Genomic DNA, 20,945 nt, shown 5'->3' with positions numbered 1-20,945 from the left:
CACGCCTTGTCTACTCTGATCCCAGTATTATTTAACAGAATTTCGAGCTCGTCGTTTAGAATGTCCGTCTAATCAAAACAAAGGAGGATCTGGCAAGCTCCTCCTCCCAAGTACCGTCTCTGGAGCTCGTACGAATTTCTCAGACGAAACTTATCCAAACCGATCTGCTGTGCCCCCATTATTATTTATCAGAATCTCGTACATGCTGGAGTGTTGAAGATACAGGTTGTGGTGGTGGTGGAGGTGGAGAGGCAGCCCCGCAGGCCAGGCGAGATTAGGCTGGTCGTTCATCAGGCTGGACCACCCAGGGTAGAGAGGGCGCATAGCTTGCCCGCCCTGCCGACCAATCCGCACCAGCAGCTTTTTGTGGCTTAATTACCCGAGTTTATCATATGTTACGTTGCTTTATAATGTGGGTTTATTGTACTAGATGTTGGTTTAGATTGTGGGTTTTGGATAATTTATGTTTGGTTTAGCGCAGGGGTTTATTGGGTTGGTGATGCTGCGGTTGTTAGGTGGGTTGAGTGTGCGTGTGGCGGACCGCTGCCTCCTACGTTTATGAGTCAATATGTTAGTGGATATTATGAGCCTTAATTTAACTGTAGCCAATGTTGTGGCCGAGAATTATGAGATAGTAAATCGCCTGCAAGAACATGTTATATATTAACTACGATATGCATATTTTCATGTCCCATCTGTTAATCGACATGCAGGCATTTAAAGATAGGCTTTAGCGGAGTTATCATCTACTTTCATTTACTGTGCTATTCAAAACTGCTATATAATTTTGTATCAGTTCCTTTCGTGTATTCAGTGCCCAAGAGCGGCACCCTTCCCCCCAACCCCCCTCCCACAAGGCAATACGGATTAAGCTTCATCCTTGTTTACATTTGCCAGCTGTTCCTGCGGTAGCGCTGCCCGCCAGAATTATCAGCTGATTATTGTGGCGGGAATCTCATCACAACAAACGTTGATGTAAACAAATTTACTTGTGGGGTGAATTTAGTTGCTACACATCAGCAAATGACTCTTGACATTTTAATATATATATATAATATATATATATATAATATATATATATATATTATATATATATATATAATATATATATATATATATAATATATATATATATATATAATATATATATATAATATATATATATAATATATATATATAATATATATATGTATATATATATATATATATATATATATATATATATTATATATATATGTATATATATATATATATATATATATATATATATATATATATATATATATATATATCCTGGGGACCATTCAGGCTTGTTCGCATATATATATATATATATATATATATATATATATATATATATATATATATATATATATATATATATATATATATATATATGACACAAGATATCACTGTTCTTGTGTTCTAGGCTGGTTCCAAAACCGAACAATAATCCTGTATTAGGAAAAAAGTGGGTTTAACAAGACACAAGGCTAGGACAGTATATCCAATATTAGGTTTGCATTATTGATGGTTTTTGCAACTACTACATCTTTATCATGGTATATAATTTATTTGAGCTCCGGAATGCAAGTGGTAAAAAAATTAGGTACCCATTACATGCAAAGAATCCATTCTTCAAAGCAGGATCCACCAAAGAACACGTGCTCAACAATGCTGGATTATTCTTATTTGCCTTTCAACAAATATAAATAGAGATACCGAAGCTCCATATTCTTCAGAAGGTTTTCAGACCAAAAAACTTCAACGAGGAAAAATTTGAATAAAATTAAATACAATTAAAAGAGATACTGTGGTATCTTATGCAGTGGATAATAGTATATCTGGTCCCTCCCCCATGTTTTGGGCTAATTTATAAACTCTAATTTATAAACATGAACATGTAAAAACGAGGAATTAGATTAATCTCAAGTTTAGACGTTCTCGAGACGCCTTTGTCTAATACAGGGTATTCCAGACTGTAACAGAGCTTGGCTGCCATACTGAAAACAAAATTACATAATGTAAGTCCTATGAGAATAACGTCCATGGACTTATTTGTAGGAACTAGTTTTTACGTAATAAGACATGTTTCGTTTTAAGGATGTGTTAAGTTTCATAAGAAATCTAGTAATGCATAATGTTTTGACTAGAGGGGAGAGTGTAACTTTGCTGTCTATGGTGTTGAGATCTGACATAGTGTGTGTGTGTACTCGCCTAACAGTGCTTTGCAAGGGTTAAGTTTCGGCTATTTGGTCCCGACTTTCAACCGTCAATCAACTGGTGTACAGATTCCTGAGCCTATTGGGCTCTATCATATCTACATTTGTAACTGTGTATGGAGTCTGCCCACAGCCCCGCTCCTGTGCCAGGAAGTTCACTACGGGCTCACCATAGCCCGTGCTACTTGGAACTTAAAACAACATGGAGTCTGCGCCCCCCCCCCCACCACATCACTGCCTAGTGCATTCCATATGTTAACTACTGTCACTGAAGTTCTTTCTAATGTTTCTGTGGTTCATTTGGGTACCCAATTTCCACCTGTGTCCCCTTTCTTGTGCGAGCACCGTGTTAAATAATGTATTTATCCTATCAATTCCTCAGAGAATTTTGCACATGGGGATCATGTCTCCTCTAACTCTCCCGTCTTCCAGCAACGTAAGGTTTAGTTCCCGTATTCTTTTCTAGTAGATCATGCCCCTTAGGTTGGGTACTAGTCTGGTGACATACCTTTAGAACTTACTCCAATTTAGTCTTGAACCTGAATAAATACGGAATATACGCTAGCGCTGTGTGTGTGTGTGTGTGGGGGGGGGGGGGGAGGTGATAGTGTTTGGACTTACTTGCACGTGACGGTAGAGCGACGGTCTCGCTTCATGCAGGTCGGCGTTCAATCCCTGACCGTCCATGTAGCTAGGCACTCTTCCTTCCTCCCCCCCCCCCGTCCCAACCCAAATCCTTATCCTGACCCCTTCCCAGTGGTATATAGTCGTAATAGCTTGGCCCTTTCCCCTGATGATAATCCCCCCCCCTCACACACACACACACACACACACACACACACACACACACACACACACACACACACACACACACACACACACACACACACACACACATTGGTCATCTGCGAAGTTTTTCGTTATTCTTACCGGGTCACTAGCTGAGCCACAATTACACGCACCGCTGAGCTAATACACCCACCACCGACACAACACAACCACCTGCCCAGAAACACTTCAGCAACACTCGCCACTCAGATTGTCAAACCACACACTCTTGATGTGATTGTGTTCAAGTCAATTCCATTTTTTTTGGATAACATCTGGGTTGTGGATATAGTTTGACCCTCTACTATCCACAAAGTCAAATGACTTAAACACTTTCACCTTCATTATTATTATTACAAGACATGAAAGGACGTTTAAGTCCGCCTTGGACTCTTAGGAAGTTGTAAGATCCAGGACGGACCGAAACGTTGTGTTGTTTTTGTTACGTTATTGTAATGTTTTCTGCTGATCTTGGCGGATGTTCTTGGCAATAAAGCCTAGATAGCGAGGCAGGTAGAGACGATACATGTGTGATAGCGAGGCAGAGGAAGATAGCGACGATACTTGTGTGATAGCGAGACAGAGGAAGATAGCGACGATACTTGTGTGATAGTGAAGCAGAGGAAGATAGCGACGATACTTGTGTGATAGCGAGACAGAGGAAGATAGCGACGATACTTGTGTGATAGCGAGACAGAGGAAGATAGCAACGATACTTGTGTGATAGTGAGACAGAGGAAGATAGCGACGATACTTGTGTGATAGCGAGACAGAGGAAGATAGCGACGATACTTGTGTGATAGCGAAGCAGAGGAAGATAGCGACGATACTTGTGTGATAGCGAAGCAGAGGAAGATAGCGACGATACTTGTGTGATAGCGAAGCAGAGGAAGATAGCGACGATACTTGTGTGATAGCGAGACAGAGGAAGATAGCGACGATACTTGTGTGATAGCGAGACAGAGGAAGATAGCGACGATACTTGTGTGATAGCGAGACAGAGGAAGATAGCGACGATACTTGTGTGATAGCGAGACAGAGGAAGATAGCGACGATACTTGTGTGATAGCGAGACAGAGGAAGATAGCGACGATACTTGTGTGATAGCGAGACAGAGGAAGATAGCGACGATACTTGTGTGATAGCGAGGCAGAGGAAGATAGCGAGGCAGGCAGAGACGATACATGTGTGAATATGCGAACTTCCCCCCCCCCCCCCCCCACCACCACCCTTGGTAACCTTGCGTTGATTCCGAGGATCAACGTTTCTGAGGCCCGGTCTCTAACCAGGCCTCCTGGTTGATGGTCTAGTGTAACGGGCGATCGGACGCGGTTGCTCGCAGCCTGACGTATGAATCACAACCTGGTTGATCAGGTATCCTTCGGAGTATTCCCCACAACATATCTTTTTTCTTTATACAAGACAGCTTATACTTTACGACTAGCAAGGAAGCGTGTCCATCTTGATTCATCGGTTGTTCCTTCTCATCAATATCTCTCACCAAACCCCACGAGAGAGAGAGACAGAAGAGAGACAGGAGACTAGACTTGCCTGATTACACAAGCCGCCCCGAAAGATCTCATTATACAATCAAGCGAGTATATCATGCAAGCGAAGGAATATCTGTACACCACCACCAGGTCGGATTAATACCCAGACGACCGCTATTATCAAAATTATTAGCATCGGATCCAAGAACAATCCTAGTGGTTAACGTTTATTACATGGCATTATCCTACGGCATTCATCTTCCTGATATTCTCAACATCTCGGCATTAACCAGACTCGAACCCTTCTGGGATACGACACCCGGGGAGAGAAAAGGAGGAGGAAAAAGTCTAAAAAAGGAATAGAAATATTCAAGAACTTGTTCCTCGGCTCGAGATGGCAGCGGGGTTGACTATTCTCAAACAGCTCGGGGAGATGGGAAAATTGTTGTTATTAGCGTGTTATCGAGATGATCTTGCTTGTTTGGTCGAGAAGTGATGGTTGGCGCGGATACTCACACTACGGACCGCTTGCCCACTCTCGCAGGGTTGGGGGTTGGGACTCTTGGTGTGTGTGATGGGGTTGTTGTTATAGATTCAGCTACTCGGAACAAGTTCCAAGTAGCACGGGCTATGGTGAGCCCGTGGTGGACTTACTGGCACAGGAGCGGTCCTTGATGGGGTTGATGATGCGGGTTTATGACTGGCGATGTTGGTGACTTTTAAGCAACCCGTTCTCGCACTTTCTTAGTCAATATTGACTTATTAAATAAGTGCATATGTGACATACTAATTTATTGTGAATATTTTAGTTCTCCTTGAAAAGCTTCATAGAAAACACCGACCTTACCTAACCTTCTTAGTATATTAAGATAAGCATCTTATTGCTTCGTAATTACAATTATTACTTAACCTATACCTATAATAGATTAAGTAATAATTGTAATTACGAAGCAATAAGATGCTTATCTTAACATACTAAGAAGGTTAGGTAAGGTCGGTGTTTTCTATGAAGCTTTTCAAGGTAAACTAAAATATTCACAATAAATTAGTATGTCACATATGCACGTATTAAATAAGTCAATATTGACTAAGAAAGTGCGAGAACGGGTTGCTTTTAAGTCAGTTTGGTGACAACTGTTATATATGGTGAAGCGGTGGTGGTAGTTGATGGATGGTGGTAACTATTGGGAGATAGGTGGGTGGTGGAGGAGTTACTGGTAGATGTGTGGTGGTAGTAGACGGCCAAGATTATTATTGTGTTTATCCTTTTATTGTGTAGTAGTTTGTGCTTAATTCTACTCTGTTTCACTTTGAGCCTAAACAGTTAATACTGAGTTGTGGAATCATCCGTAGTACAGTCTGGTCGAGAACCGGGCCGCGGGGACGCTACGCCCCGAAACCACCTCAAGGTAACCTCAAGGTAACATTATAAAATGGTCCATCTAATCCCAGATACCTCTGGGGGTTACCTGGTGCATATCTGGAGTGGGTTCTGGGAGCTCTCTGTATTCCCACTGTTGAAGACATCTCTCCCGCTCTGAAGGGAAGGTTATCTTGAGGTTATCTTGAGATGATTTCGGGGCTTTTTTAGTGTCCCCGCGGCCCGGTCCTCGACCAGGCCTCCACCCCCCAGGAAGCAGCCCGTGACAGCTGACTAACACCCAGGTACCTATTTTACTGCTAGGTAACAGGGTAATGTGCATACCAAGCCACACTCAAGGCGAGAGAGCACAAGTGATTTGAATAGTAGGAGCATTGGGGAGAATCGCTGGATTTGAAGGTTCTTATAATCCACAATTATCATTTTCTTTGTGCTGTGCTTGCATCGTTGTGATCGCTAAGCGTCAGGTCGTCTGACATTATTATTACCAGATGCTTTACGTTTTGTGTTCCTTCTCTTAGATCTGATTGTGTCTTGTATATTCCTTGTATTTCGTTCAAGTTCTTAAATTTTACCTTGCCTAACTATCTGGAATTTGTCACTAACAAAATTATCATGCTTGGGGAGTAGAACAACTCCCAGAACCCCATCAAGCAGGTATCATGATGTTTAACAAATTCGAAAACTTTATTAACATCGACTTGAAGTTTTTCAAAATCTTATACAGAAGTAATTGTCATGCTGATCTTTGTATTGTCTGCAAAGGACGACACGAACCTGTGACTTGCATTGGTGTCTATATCTGATATGAGATTGGGGAAAAAGCAGTGGTGCAAGGACTGTGCCCTGGGGTACAGAGGTTTTCACTGTGTTTAGACTTGATTGTGTTTGACTGTTACTCCTTGCATTCATTCAAGTTAAATATCTATCGTCCTACTTTAACTGTTATTCTTATTTATTTAATTTTTTGGGCTATGACTACGTGGTCATATTTATCAAATGTCTTTGCAGAGTTCGTGTATACCATATCTGCATTCAGTTTTCCTTCTAATGCTTCCGTGATGTTGTCATAGTGGTTGAGTAATTGCTAAAGGCAGGACCTTCCCGCTCTAAATCCATGTTGATCTGGCTTTATGAAGTTCATTGTTCTTTATTAAAGTGATGATTCACCCGTAGTACAGTCATTACAGACTGGTGCAGGTCAAGCCAGTTATATTTACTAGGTATTTACCTTTATGAAGTACTGGTATTAACTGGTCATATTTTTGTCCTTACTGCTTCTGAAGACCAGAGCTGGAAACACCGAGGTAACGGTGTTTGTGGTGCCTGTTTAGGTATTCCCAGATGCAGCGATAAGACTGATAAGATATTTGATGAGTTAGAATATTAGGAATGTTTGCGAGGTGATGTAGAGGAAGGGGCAGGCTCGGGGAGGCCCTAAGCAGCAGTAATGATGTGCTCCCAACCACGTCCCAATTACCATATCAGAGGCGCGCTGCAGGGGTTAGGCTGCGTCCTCTACCATGCTGCGTGTGGTCCACCACCACACAACTACCACTACCCTCACTGAGGGCAGGCAAGGTAGGGGATGACGGGAGGTGTACAGGGTAGGAGAGGGAGGGTTGTGAAGGAGCAGACATAGGCAGTGGTAGGGAAGCAGGGTGTGAGACGCGTGATGGTGGAATATAAGGCAGGCAGGGAGGGGTGAGGGAGGGAGGGAAGGAAGGGAAGAGGAGAGAAGGATGAACCGAGGTGATGGGTAGTGATGGATAGGTAAGATGAGAGTTCCGGCCGCTCATCATTCCCTCTCCACTCTCACACTCTCTCCCTCACTCTGCCCCTCTCTCCCTCACTCTCTCTCTCTCTCTCGTCACATGCTGTGATGACCAAATCACACAGATAATGAAGAAGCGACGACGTTTCGGTCTGTCCAGGACCGAAACGTCGTCGTTTCTTCACTTTCTGCTGTGAAGTTTGGTCATCACTCTTCTTCATCCTCCCTTGGTCTTCCCCCCCCCCCCACCCCGGGAGTAATCCAGCAAGGAGTCAGGTTTTTATCTCTTGTTCCAACTCGACAATTAGTTAAGAAAGTGAGGCCATAGGTTCTACCTGGCTTGCCTCACTGTTACAGGGGGAGGGTGTGTGTGTACATGTGGCTCACCTCACTGTTACAGGGGGAGGGTGTGTGTGTACATGTGGCTCACCTCACTGTTACAGGGGGAGGGTGTGTGTGTACATGTGGCTCACCTCACTGTTACAGGGGGAGGGTGTGTACATGTGGCTCACCTCACTGTTACAGGGGGAGGGTGTGTGTGTACATGTGGCTCACCTCACTGTTACAGAGCCCAGTAGGCTCAGGAACCTGTACACCAGTTGATTGACAGTTGAGAGGCGGGACCAAACAGCCAAAGCTCAACCCCCCGCAATTACAAACAGGTGAGTACACACACACAGTACAAACAAACACTGTAGCCTGACGAGGCTTACTTGTTATAATACTCGTGTGTCTTGGGTGGGGGGGGGGGGAGGAGCCAGGCTCCACTAATTGATTTAATTTGCTATTGTAGAAGCATTTCAATTAACTTCTGTGGTTGGGTGGTAAATAACTCCCTGCACAATGTAGTGGAACAGATCTCTAACCCCTGTCTATGACCAAATTAAATTATATATATATTTATATATTACGTGTGTGTGTGTGTGTGTGTGATTAGCTTTGTAATTTGACATTGTGAAAGCAGTTGTTTGGGGATGTGTTTTTGACTTGAGAGAAGTTACGGGTTATTCGTGCCCGTGCCACCTCTTGGGTGGCTTAATCTTCATCAATATATCAATCTTTCAGAGAGAAGACGGCTAGAGATGAGTCATAACCCATGACCCATACGTGAGCCACATGTACACACGCACACCCTCCCCCTGTAACAGTGAGGTGAGCCACATGTACACACACACCCTCCCCCTGTAACAGTGAGGCGAGCTACATGTACACACACACACACACCCTCCCCCTGTAACAGTGAGGCGAGCCACATGTACACACACACCCTCCCACTGTAACAGTGAGGTGAGCCACATGTACACACCCGCCACTTTAACGTGAGACGAGCCAGGTAGAACCTATGGCCTCACTTTCTTAACTAATTGTCGAGTTGGAACAAGAGATAAAAACCTGACTCCCTGCTGGATTACTCCCGGGGTGGGGGGGGGGGAAGACCAGGAGAGGAGAAGGAAGACCAGGAGGAGAGAGGGAAGACCAAGGGAGGATGAAGAAAAGTGATGACCAAACTTCACAGCGGAAAGTGAAGAAACGACGACGTTTCGGTCCTGGACAGACCGAAACGTCGTCGCTGCTTCATTATTTGTGTGATTTGGTCATCACAGCATGTGACGAGAGAGAGAGAGAGAGAGAGAGAGAGAGAGAGAGAGAGAGAGAGAGAGGGGGGGGGGAGGGAGGGAGGGAGGGAGGGAGGGAGGGAGGGGGGGGGGTGATGAGGGGACTTGTGTGGGCTTACCTATTAGTGACAACGGGGACGTGAGGTCTAGCTCCAGGCCCCACCAACTAGCCTGGTTGTACCCGTTTTGTTATAATTTAACTATTCTGACGGTTCAATTCTTTATCTAATCTGGCCTTCCACTAAGTCCTCTCGTCCGACTGTGTGCGCGCGCGTGCGTGTGTGCGGTCAATCGTTCAGGCCAGGCAGTCCCTCTGATGAAAGACCATTACCTATCCTCGTTGAATTACACTAAAGCGTCAATTTGAATTGATTTACAACGAGGCTACAATTCGGAGAGATTGTTTAATTAAAACCAGGTTGCAATGTACCAGAAAATTGCCTCTGGTTAATTCGAGAGAGATTTCATTACCGATAACAGTCCAATTTCATATTTATTGTATAATCGGAGCGTGTTTTGCCATAAAAAACTTTGTCCCTATTCATTATACCAGTGTTTTATTATGGAGACAAACTGGACAGCCGTGTAATCAGAGCCTGAATTCATCAATTATTACCCAACAACTCGCGAAACCTCTACATCTTTCCTCAGTCATGGTAGATTAGTTCACATTCATTAAACAATGTATGAACCCCAAAGCCATATATTATTTACAACAATAATAACTATAGGTCGTTATTTCCAAGTTCTAAACTAATTTATACATGTAAAGAAAACCGCCACGATTAAGAAGAGATCTACAGGTTTCGTAATTGGTTACGTAAATGCTTGAAGGGGAAGGGGGGTCGGGATTTAGGATGGGGCGGGGGTGGGGGGGTGAGAAAGGAATGGTGCCCAACCACTTGAACGGGACGAGGGGGGGGGGGGAGGGGAAGGAATGGTGCCCAACCACTTGGACGGTCGGGGATTGAACGCCGACCTGCAGGAAGGGAGACCGATGTAGCTCTACCGTCCAGCCCAAGTGGTTGGGTCAGATAGGAGAGAGTTGTGGGTGGATAAAAATAGAAGCAGACTCGCTTGATCGAATTGATCCTTGACAATTTACTTCATTCTTATATTAACACCTGCCATTGATTGATTTGATTTCTTCCTTTTTTGATCTTTAAATATACAGGTGTATTCTGGGTATTGTTAATACGGAAGCACCAAGGCTTCCACGCTGCTTGACATGGAGGCTTCCACTACTACTTATTATGGTGGCTTCCACCTTTCTCCTGACATGGGGGCTTCCACGTTTCTCTTGACATGGGGCTTCCACCTTCCTCCTGACATGGGGGGGGGGGCTTCCCACCACCCTCCTGACATGGGAGCTTCTACCACCCTCCTGACATGGGGGGGGGGGGGCTTGCACCACCCTCCTGTTAAACCCCCCTAATATTGACCAACACCTCTGCCTAATTACTACTAAATAGCAGTAAATAGGTACCTGGGAGTTAGTCAGCTGTCATGGGCTGCTTCCTGGAGATGGAGGCCTGGTCGAGGACATGGCCGCGGGGACACTTAAGCCCCGAAATCACCTCAAGATACTTCCCACAACACGGGCATACCGGTAGCCAGCCCTGGGAAGAAGGGACATGCACTTAGGTAGCCATAAATATTTATAGAGTGGTAACCCGCAATGACAAGAGGTTGTCTAGCAGTCCCCACTAGCGGTAAGACCCATCCAGTGACTCCTTGGACGCCCAACCCTCGCCCTTAAAACCACCTTATACCTAATTACCAGACTCTACGGGTGTAGAAATGATGGGTCTGGTTGACATATCAACCACACAGACTGCTGTGTGGTTGATATGGATGACTGTGGTTGGGGGGGGGGGGGGATCACCTGCCTGACGTCAGGTGGAGTGTGGCCAGTCTGGGGCTGGTGGCGTGTGGAACAACTGCTCTTAGTGTGTGACAAGACCAATGTTGTCTCATTTTATGATTCGGCTATAAACATCCCGTTTAAAGTAATTTTATCCTTTGGGTTTGTTAGTTCGGTGGTTTGTGTGTGTGTGTGTGTGTGTGTGTGTGTGTGTGTGTGTGTGTGTGTGTGTGTGTGTGTGTGTGTGTGTGTGTGTGTGTGTGTGTGTGTGTGTTCACCTAGTTGTGCATGCGGGGGTTGAGCTTTGCTCTTTCGGGCCGACTCTCAACTGTCAATCAGCTGTTTAGTAACTACTTTTTTTCCACACAACACACACACACACACACACCAGGAAGCAGCCCGTGACAGCTGACTAACTCCCAGGTACCTATTTACTGCTAGGTAAGCGGGAATCGAACCCGCGCCACATAATTATGAGTCCTGCACGCTATCCACCAGGCTACCAGGCCCCCCCCAGGCTACCAGGTGTGTGTGTGTGTGTGTGTGTGTTGTAGCGCTCCACCATACTTTCAGTGTAGCTTCCTGTGAGAGCCCAGACTGAAAACCGGTTGGTGTGTGTGTGTGTGTCCAAGCCGAGCCCCAGGTGGAGGTCAAGGCCTCGCACAAGGTCAACTCTCACTGTCGGCCGCAGCCCCACAACAAAGGTACCTGGAAACTTGTGCTCTCAAATGATTTATTCCGAATTTGTTCCGTGAACCGTCAGTAGAATTATTTTTGTCTGGTTTTAAACCGTTTCAAAGTTTTATCTAGTAAGAGCAGTCCCTTTAATCAAGTGAACAATTACTTAGGGACGAGAAGTTTAACTAGATCAAATTCCAAATATTATTCATTTTGTCAGGCAAGGTGCACAAAAATGCACTTTTTCAAATGTTTCTAAATCTAAACTTCCAGCGAAGCGACAGGCACCGTTGGAGAGTTCCTGTCTGTGGACGGAAGTTTCCGTTAGGTAAATGTTTCCCCTCCCAATCTGTCTTCGTATTTCCATATATTGTGAATATGAGCCAGTTGGAAGCTTTAGCCACTCAGGATCCGAACCTAGGCTATCCTAACTGAAAAATATGCGAACCTAGCCGATCCTAACTGAAAAATATGCGAATCTAGCCTATCCTAACTGAAAAATATGCGAACCTAGCCTATCCTAACTGAAAAATATGCGAACCTAGCCGATCCTAACTGAAAAATATGCGAACCTTGCCGATCCTAACTGAAAATTATGCGAACCTAGCCTATCCTAACTGAAAAATATGCGAATCTAGCCTATCCTAACTGAAAAATATGCGAACCTAGCCTATCCTAACTGAAAAATATGCGAACCTAGCCTATCCTAACTGAAAAACATGCGAACCTAGCCTAACTGAAGATATCCTAGCAAAACGTTGCCTAGCCTTAGCAAGCATATCCTGGCATAACCCAGCTAATCTTAATCAAAGATATCCTAGTAAAACATAGCCTATTGTAAAAGAGGATAACAAATATTATCCTAGCATTACTGGGATTTGCTTGTGACCCAATTCTATATATTTGTTCAACTTCGGCAGCCGCCAAGAGGCTTTGACTCTGGTGACGTTGATAGTTCCCTCTCAGTACCTACCTGGTTGATGGGGTTCTGGGAGTTCTTCTACTCCCCAAGCCCGGCCCGGGGCCAAGCTTGACTTGTGAGAGTTTGGTCCAACAGGCTGTTGCTTGGAGCGGCCCACAGGCCCACATATCCACTACAGCCTGGTTGGCAAGGCACTTCTTGCAAGTGACTTTACCTATCGCCTATTTACACCATCTTAACTATTGCACCTCTGCTTTTGAACAGGGGTATTCTGCACATCCTGCCATACCTACACGTTTCATGCGATGTTATTTCTGTGTGCAGGTTTGGGACCAGCCCCTCTAATATTTTCCACGTGTAAATTATTGTGTGCCTCCCGCCTGCGCTCAAGAGAATACAGATTTAGGCATTTTAGTCGGTCCCAATAGTTTAGATGTTTTACTGAGTGGATTTTAGCAGTAAAGGATCTCTGCACGCTCTTCAGGTCAGGTGGCACAAGGAATGTCAACATATCAGTTGCAGCCAGTGTTAATCCAATTAGGAGGTAATTACTGCTGTATAAACAAACAAGCAGTTGGCTGCTACTACAGCTGTTGTTGAGATAAGCAGTTGGTAATATTGATAATATTGCTGATAATATTGCTGTTGTGATTACTAGTTGGTTGTGGTTGTTGTTGCTGTTGTGTACCGCATGTTCACACAAGCATGAACGTTTGTACCATTGAACGTGAGGGTTTGTAGCACTGAACATGACAGTCTAGGAAGAGGGAAATAAGTATGGAGAAATTACGCGCACACAATCCAGTTGATTGACAGTTGAGAGGCGGGATCAAAGAGCCAAAGTTCAACCCCCGCAAGCACAACTAGGTGAGTAGAAGACCTGGAAGTGGACATTACACCAAACTCCAGAGGCTCATATAAACAGAATAACCTCAGCCGGCAAAAGTCAGAACCTCCTTCAGGAACTTGAATATGGAGGTTTTTAGATCACTGTATACCGCCTGAGGCCAGTCTTAAGAGTATGCCGCCCCATCGTTGAGGACCCCCCCCCCCATCTAAAAAAAAAAAAAAGTAAGGAAGCTCGAAAATGTGCAGAAGTTTGCAACAAAACTCGTGCCAGAGCTGCGAGGGATGAGGTACGAAGAAAGACTGAAGGAACTAAACCTGACGACGTTAGAAAGGAGGAAGGAGAGAAGGGGGCATGATACAGATGCATAAAATACTTAGAGGGATTGACAAGGTGGAAACAGGAATTGTTTACAATAACAACAGAACAAGGGGCCACGGATGGAAGCTTGACTCAGATGTGTCATAGATGTTAAAAAGTTTTCTTTTAGCATAAGGGTAATGAGTAAATGGAATGACCTAAAGGAGCAGATTGTAGAGGCTAACTCCATTCAAAACTTTAAAAGCAGGTATGATAGGGAAATAGGCCAGGAGTCATTGCATTAGACAACTAATGGCTAAGAAAAGCGGGATCCAAGAGCTAGAGCTCGATCCTGCAGGCACAAGTAGGGGAGTACACTGTGGCTCACGCTCATTACACCCAAAAGTCGTAAAAAAAAAAAAAAAAAAAAACTGCCTTCCAAACATGGAATTTACAATCCGACATTCCTTCTTTAACCAAAACATGTGAAGGCAATTTTATCTTTCTCCGGCGCGCTCCTTAATTATCAATAATCAGGAGGTGAGAGTTAGGACTTGTGGTGCTATGTGGAGAGTGGGCGGCTAGGTGGAGGGCGGGGTGGAGGTCACAGGTCCTGGTTGGGGGTTGGAGGTCATATGTTGGGGTGGGGGTGGGGGAGTTTTGGCGGGAACATTGCCCCAAGTGGATGGGTTATGGGGGATTATTATTGTGTTCCCTCACGAACTATGGAAATGAGCCTTTGACGGCAAATATGGTTTCTCTATTTTTCAATCCTGTTCCAGTCTCTCTCTCTCTCTCTCTCTAAACACACACACACACACACACACACACACACACACACACACACACACACACACACACACACACACACACACACACACAGTGTAGCCTAGCAACAAACAGCTCAAGCCAGTCAGATAGCCAGCCAGTCTATCTGCTACAGCTAGTTAGCCACAAAATCAACCAATTTCAGTTAGACAACCAGTTATGAATTCTTTCCTTTGACTTTTTTTAGTCACCGAAATAGATCAGAAGACAGTTAATAACGAAATTTACTGATGAGAAAATTTGAATTTTAAACCCAGGCAAATACAAAAGGGTATCATATCCCAACGAGACTATATTAAAATTGTTAATTTAAATATGGAAAAGGACCTGAGAGCCATGAATTGTGTGATTAGGGATTTTGCCATCCTTTATTACTTAAGGGAGCGTCAATAACCAGGGGCTAGAGTCACGAAGCAGTTACGCAAGTACTTACGAACGTGTACATCTTTTCTCAATCTTTGGCGGCTTTGTTCAAGGACTGTCCTTGAACATATGTGCACTTGAACAAGTGCACTAGTTACTGACGGCACTTACCAAAGCTGAAGATAATTGACGGATGAACTTAGACTGCGTGTAGGCATGTGTTCAAAAGATAACTTGATAAACATCTCCACAGGCTACCTGATCAGCCGGGCTGTGATTCGTGCATCCGACTGCGAACAGCGGCGTCTAATAGCCTGGTTGAGCAGACCACTAACCAGGAGACCTGGTCAGAGACCGGGGTAACGGGGACATTGATCCCCCAGAACCAACACAAAGTAGACAATAGATGTCACCTTGTAGGGAATGCCCCAACGGGTTCCGAGACGGAGGGCGGATACTGGGCGGAGTAGGCAGCTGACCACAGCACCTCCACACCTCAATCTGTCCTCTCAATATATTGCTTTTATTGTTGACGGAATTGACCAAGCTATCAAAATGGGTTTCAGAAGATACTAAAGTACAGTAAAATTGACATTTTCTGGGCATGGAAAGCTAAGATCTATACCGTGCCAACATAGGTGTCCCATGTAGGGCCATCTTGATGACGGGGGAACATAATAAGAGAAAAATCTGATGCAAAATATATCAATAAAAAAGTATGAAGACCCTGTTACCTAGCAGTAAAATAGGTACCTGGGTGTTAGTCAGCTGTCACGGGCTGCTTCCTGGGGGGTGGAGGCCTGGTCGAGGACCGGGCCGCGGGGACACTAAAAGCCCCGAAATCATCTCAAGATAACCCTCCCCTCCCCCCAGGGGTGTGTTTCACCTCAGGGCTCAGGAACTCGAGGTTACTTTTGAAACACAATGCGATGGTGTTGTTGTTTAAGATTCACCTACTGGGAATAAAACGTTCCAAGTAGCACGGGATATGGTGAGCCCGTAGTGGACTTACCTGGCACAGGAGCGGAGCTGTAGGTGGGATGGTGGGAGGCACCTGTAAAGGGCGCTATGTTCCGCCCTCACCCTGGGAACAACCTGTCCTCTCATCTGATATGCTACAGATTTTAACGGAATTAACCAATCGGTTAAAAATGCCACGTATTAGTAAAAATTAATCCACTGGTGTATTGACGTTTCTATGCATATGCCACGATGGGTTAGGTGGGATGCTTGAGTTCGTACCTTTCCCGACCTCACCATGTAGTAAATAATATATATATATCATATATCTTATTTATATCGAGAACTCGTAGTGATTGATTTTTATTCGTAAGGGATTTATGTAAATAATTAATCTGACCTCGACAAAGACAATTGAAAACTAATTCGACGCTTGAGCTATTTTCTCCTCAAACTGGTTTTTTTTTTGTGGGATTATTTACGACATTAGAGGCTGTGGTCGCTCGTTTCCTGTATAGTGTAATAAATCACAGCTCTACTATATCTTTGACCAATTTACCTGGTATATTATTGAATTTAACGACTCTTTACACTTAAATCTGGCCAGATAATTCTCTTCTACTTTTGAAGATGGAAAAAATAAAAATACATGAAGATGATTAAGGCAGTGTCTGGGATGCTCCCGGACGCAGGTTCGAATCCTCGTCACGGCCCTTGTGGATTTGTTCAGTTACATGAAGAAGTTGTGGGTGTTGCCTGCAGCAGGGAGTGGGGGGGGTGTTGGTGGGTAGGGGAGAAGGAGAGGGGGGGTTGGTGGGTAGGGGAGGAGAGGGGGGTTGGTGGGTAGGGGAGAAGGAGAGGGGGGGTTGGTGGGTAGGGGAGAAGGAGAGGGGGGTTGGTGGGTAGGGGAGAAGGAGAGGGGGGGTTGATGGGTAGGGGAAGAGGAGGGGGGGATAAGTTGGGGTTTAGGATAGAGGGGACGAAGGTGGCAACAACACCACACTGGATATTTTCCGTCGTTCGTGAGTTGGCATCCAGAGATAAATATTTGCGTCTACTAACCTAAACATTGGCCAAGACTGGGCAAGTTCGCCCCCCCCCCCCTGAAACCCGGGCCAATCCCCCCCCCCCCCACACTTTCCCAAGTCAGAGTCCCTGCCTCCACCCCCTCCCCCTAGTCAATTTTAATATTTGTTCCCGAGAACATAAAAATACCGTATGAAACACATGTACACAATTGCACTCAAGAATTTTGTACGTGTGTACAAATGTGTACTAACACTACATGTACAACACTTTTTAATGTGCCCTGAGGAATGGTTGGGTACTGTGTACATTCTCGTGGGGTTTTCTCTTCTCGTATTTGATTTACCAGTGGGAAGACTGATGGGCTAGGCTGCACACACTTTATATGGCCCCTGCCCCTAGTACCTCCCCAACACACCCTAGTAACTCCCCACTCCCCTAGTCCCTCTCCACACTCCGACCCAACCCCCGTAGAACCTCTCCCCCTTTCCCCCCCCCCCAAAGTTCTTATGCACTCCCTCTAGTACCTCCCCACTCTCCCTAATCTATCCCCCCTCCTCGTTCCTTCACACTCCCCCAGTTCCTCCCCACTCCCTGGATTGTACTTGGAGTGGATTCTGGGAGTTCTACTCCCCAAGCCCAATCTAGGGTCAAACTTGACTTGGGGAAAGGCTTGTTCCCAACAAACAGTTGCTTGGAGCGGGCTGCAAGCCCACATATCCACTACAATTCGATTGGTCCGGCTCTTCATGCAGCCTGACCAATCTATTATTTTCTTGCACATGTCCGCGTTTGTTCCGGCAATAATTTGTACACTTACTGACGGGATGTTGAACAACCGTGGACCTCTGATGTTTATACAGTGTTCTCTGATTGTACCTACGGCACCTTCACTGGTTCATATTCTGCACTATCCCACAAATCCATTTTCATCCCTCCTTCCCCCCCCCCCCTCACCAGTCCTCCTTCGCTAAACAAACAAAATGTTTAGGGAAAGGCAGTGACTAACGCCAGTTTTCTGCAGATATTATGATCATCGCGCTGTCAGTTTATGAATAATGAATGACAGGTAACGGCTATGAATGACAGGTGGCTCGCCTCCCCTTCCCCTCACACAAGGTGAAGGTGGAGGTAAACACAAGACTTAGTATTGACAGTATGGCCTTTCAGGGGTGTTTGCATCACAAGTGGAGAGGTTGTTATCACACGGGTCGGAGGAAGGGGTGTTTACTCTCCTCCCGTGAGGTTCCTGACAATAGAGTTGAATAGCGAGGAAACAAGTGACTAACGCCATTGTTTACATTCTTGCCTGGCCCTGTTTGGTCTAGGGGAAAGCTTGGTGGCCGAGCTCTACATTATTTGAAATACTTTCTGAAGTGATTCCACTGAATTAATTTGAGTATTTATCAATCGTGATTGTAGAAACTAATTGGTATATATTAATATATTACAAGTTTCCGAAATGTGACGTATAAGATCGTTCAAGGTGATCAATGAGTATAAATCTTTTGGGGATAAGTTAATAACTAGTTATGAGAGATTGTAAAGATGGTGAAGCCCCAAGACTTAAGACAAACACAACCCAGCAGTCAACCCTCGTCAACCCACATGACTTCCCAACCTCTCACTAGGCTACTTCAACAACCTCCAGTGGAGGCGGAGACAAATGGGCAAAAGTTTCTTTCACCCTGATGCCCCTGTTACCTAGCAGTAAATAGGTGCCTGGGAGTTAAACAGCTGCTACGGGCTGCTTCCTGGGGGGGTGGAGGCCTGGTCGAGGCCTACCCACGTCCTTCCTTCCCGCCAACAGACTTCTAACGTCTTCTTTTTCCCGCCAACAGACTCCTAACGGCGCCTTTTCCCCGCCAACAAATCTTTATCCCTTCCCATTTACCCCACCAACAGACCTCCGTCCCCCCTCTCAGTTTTCCAGCCAACATTGCCCAACCAGTTCTACTCCAGCAAACTGACACATACCTGTGAGCTCGTCGGAGTCGACCTTCCTGAAGACGAGGCAGACGATGGCCTGAGCGGCGGGCACTCCCCAAGCGGCCACGTGGAACCAGGAGGAGTGTCGGAGGATCTGCTCGTGGCTCCATCCCCGCCAGGCCCGCAGCAGCCACGACACGCACAGCATCACCCACCTGCAGCACAACAACACACGCTGTTAAGTTCCCTGGCAGCACTAGGAGGGGCAGAGTTAGTTTCTCTGAAGAACTAGAGGGGGGCAGAGTTAGTTTCTTTGCAGCACCAGACCTAAATAAGCAGAGACCTCAATAAATGATAGACCTCAATAAGCTCTGCTTATTGAGGTCTATCATTTCTATATTTGAAAATGTATAGAGTTAGCCTCCACCACATCACTTCCTCGTGCATTCCATTTATTAACTACTCTTAACGCATAAAGTTCTTTCTAATGTCTATGTGGCTCATTTGGGTACTCAGTTTCCACCTGTCTCTCCCTGTGCGTGTATCACCCGTGCTAAGTAATCTGTCCTTATCTATCCTATCAACTCCCCCAAGAATCTTATGTGTGGTGAACACGTATCCCCGAACTCTTCTGTCTTCCAGCAACGTGAGGTGCAATTCACGCGGCCTTTCCTAGTAACTCATACCTCTTAGTTCTAGGACTAGTCTAGCGGCTTTGAACTTTTTATAGCTTCGTCTTGTGCTTGAGAAGGTACGGGCTCCATGCTGGGGCCGCATACTCCAGGACTGGCCTTACATATGTGGTATATAAGGTTCTGAATGATTGCTTATACACACACAACAGTTACAGCCCCGCTCCTGTGCCAGGTAAGTCCACTACGGGCTCACCATAGCCCGTGCTACTTGGAACTTTTTGTTCCCAGTAGCTGAATCTATAACAACATTGCTTATACAAGTCTCTAAAGGCAGTTCTGATGTTAGCCAGCCTCGCATGAGGCGTAAGCGTCTCTCTGCCAATATAACTATTAACCACACAGGCATAAGATACTCAAAGACCAATTTATCTGGAGTTTACATCACGAAAGAAGATATCTCAAATTTGTATCACGAACGGAACTGGAGTTTACACCACGAAGAAACAGCAGGTGCTATCGTTAACGCAGAGAAACGGCCCATTGGAGGTTTACCTGGAATTTACAAGTTCATTTGGACTGTGCTCCGTTAAATGCAAGCAACTCAGGAGAGATTGCAAAGGCGCCCAGTCGCTGAAACTGGCGGACTGTTCTTGATTCGAGTAGTTAAACAAGCTAGGCGTTTGAGGCGTGATTATTGTAATCAACAAAAATGTGTTGATGTGTTAGTGGCTGAGAATCACGACCAAGATGAAGATTTTGATAACTGAGAGGGAGGCAGGCAGGAAAACTACACACACACACACACACACACACGCGCGCGCGCACACACACACACACACACACACACACACACACGCGCGCGCACACACACACACACTCACTCACACACGCGCGCGCACACACACACACACACACACACACACACACACACACACACACACACACACACACACACACACACGCACACACGCACACACGCACTTATCAATACAAGAATCGTGTGGCTTCAGACAGCACCAACTTTCAAAATAATGGCAAGAATAAGAATCCCAGCGCTAACAATCTGCGATAAATATCTTGTAGCAAAATAACGCTTGGCGCAAAAGAGGCAGTTAGATATAAAGTGAGATATAGATACTGGGGATGATTATTGGTTTAGGACGTGGCAGTTTGAGGCCCAAACAATATAATGAGAAATGGAGAGAATGATGATTAAACCAGAATAGCGTGCGGCTGATGATAGTGGTGGTAGGAGACACCAATAAAGATGGGGATGATTAGGG

At 45.2% G+C, this 20,945-nt stretch overlaps 1 protein-coding gene and 1 pseudogene across 1 annotated transcript in view; one reads left to right on the top strand and one right to left on the bottom strand.

Annotated features, from left to right (window-relative positions):
• LOC123768556 (zinc finger protein 99-like) overlaps positions 1–20,945 on the top strand; it is a 213,586-nt pseudogene that overhangs the window by 107,387 nt on the left and 85,254 nt on the right.
• Positions 1–20,945, bottom strand: part of LOC123768457 (frizzled-4) — a 79,086-nt gene that overhangs the window by 10,916 nt on the left and 47,225 nt on the right. The window contains exon 2 of the mRNA XM_045759010.2: positions 19,076–19,242. Coding sequence (XP_045614966.1) covers positions 19,076–19,242 — 167 coding nt within the window. The remainder of the gene's footprint in view (positions 1–19,075; positions 19,243–20,945) is intronic.

The sequence above is a fragment of the Procambarus clarkii genome, chromosome 35 (genome assembly GCF_040958095.1).
Source record: "Procambarus clarkii isolate CNS0578487 chromosome 35, FALCON_Pclarkii_2.0, whole genome shotgun sequence".
Taxonomy (NCBI): domain Eukaryota; kingdom Metazoa; phylum Arthropoda; class Malacostraca; order Decapoda; family Cambaridae; genus Procambarus; species Procambarus clarkii.
Note: the sequence above shows the minus strand (reverse complement) of the source record. Positions and strands in the feature narration are given on the sequence as shown.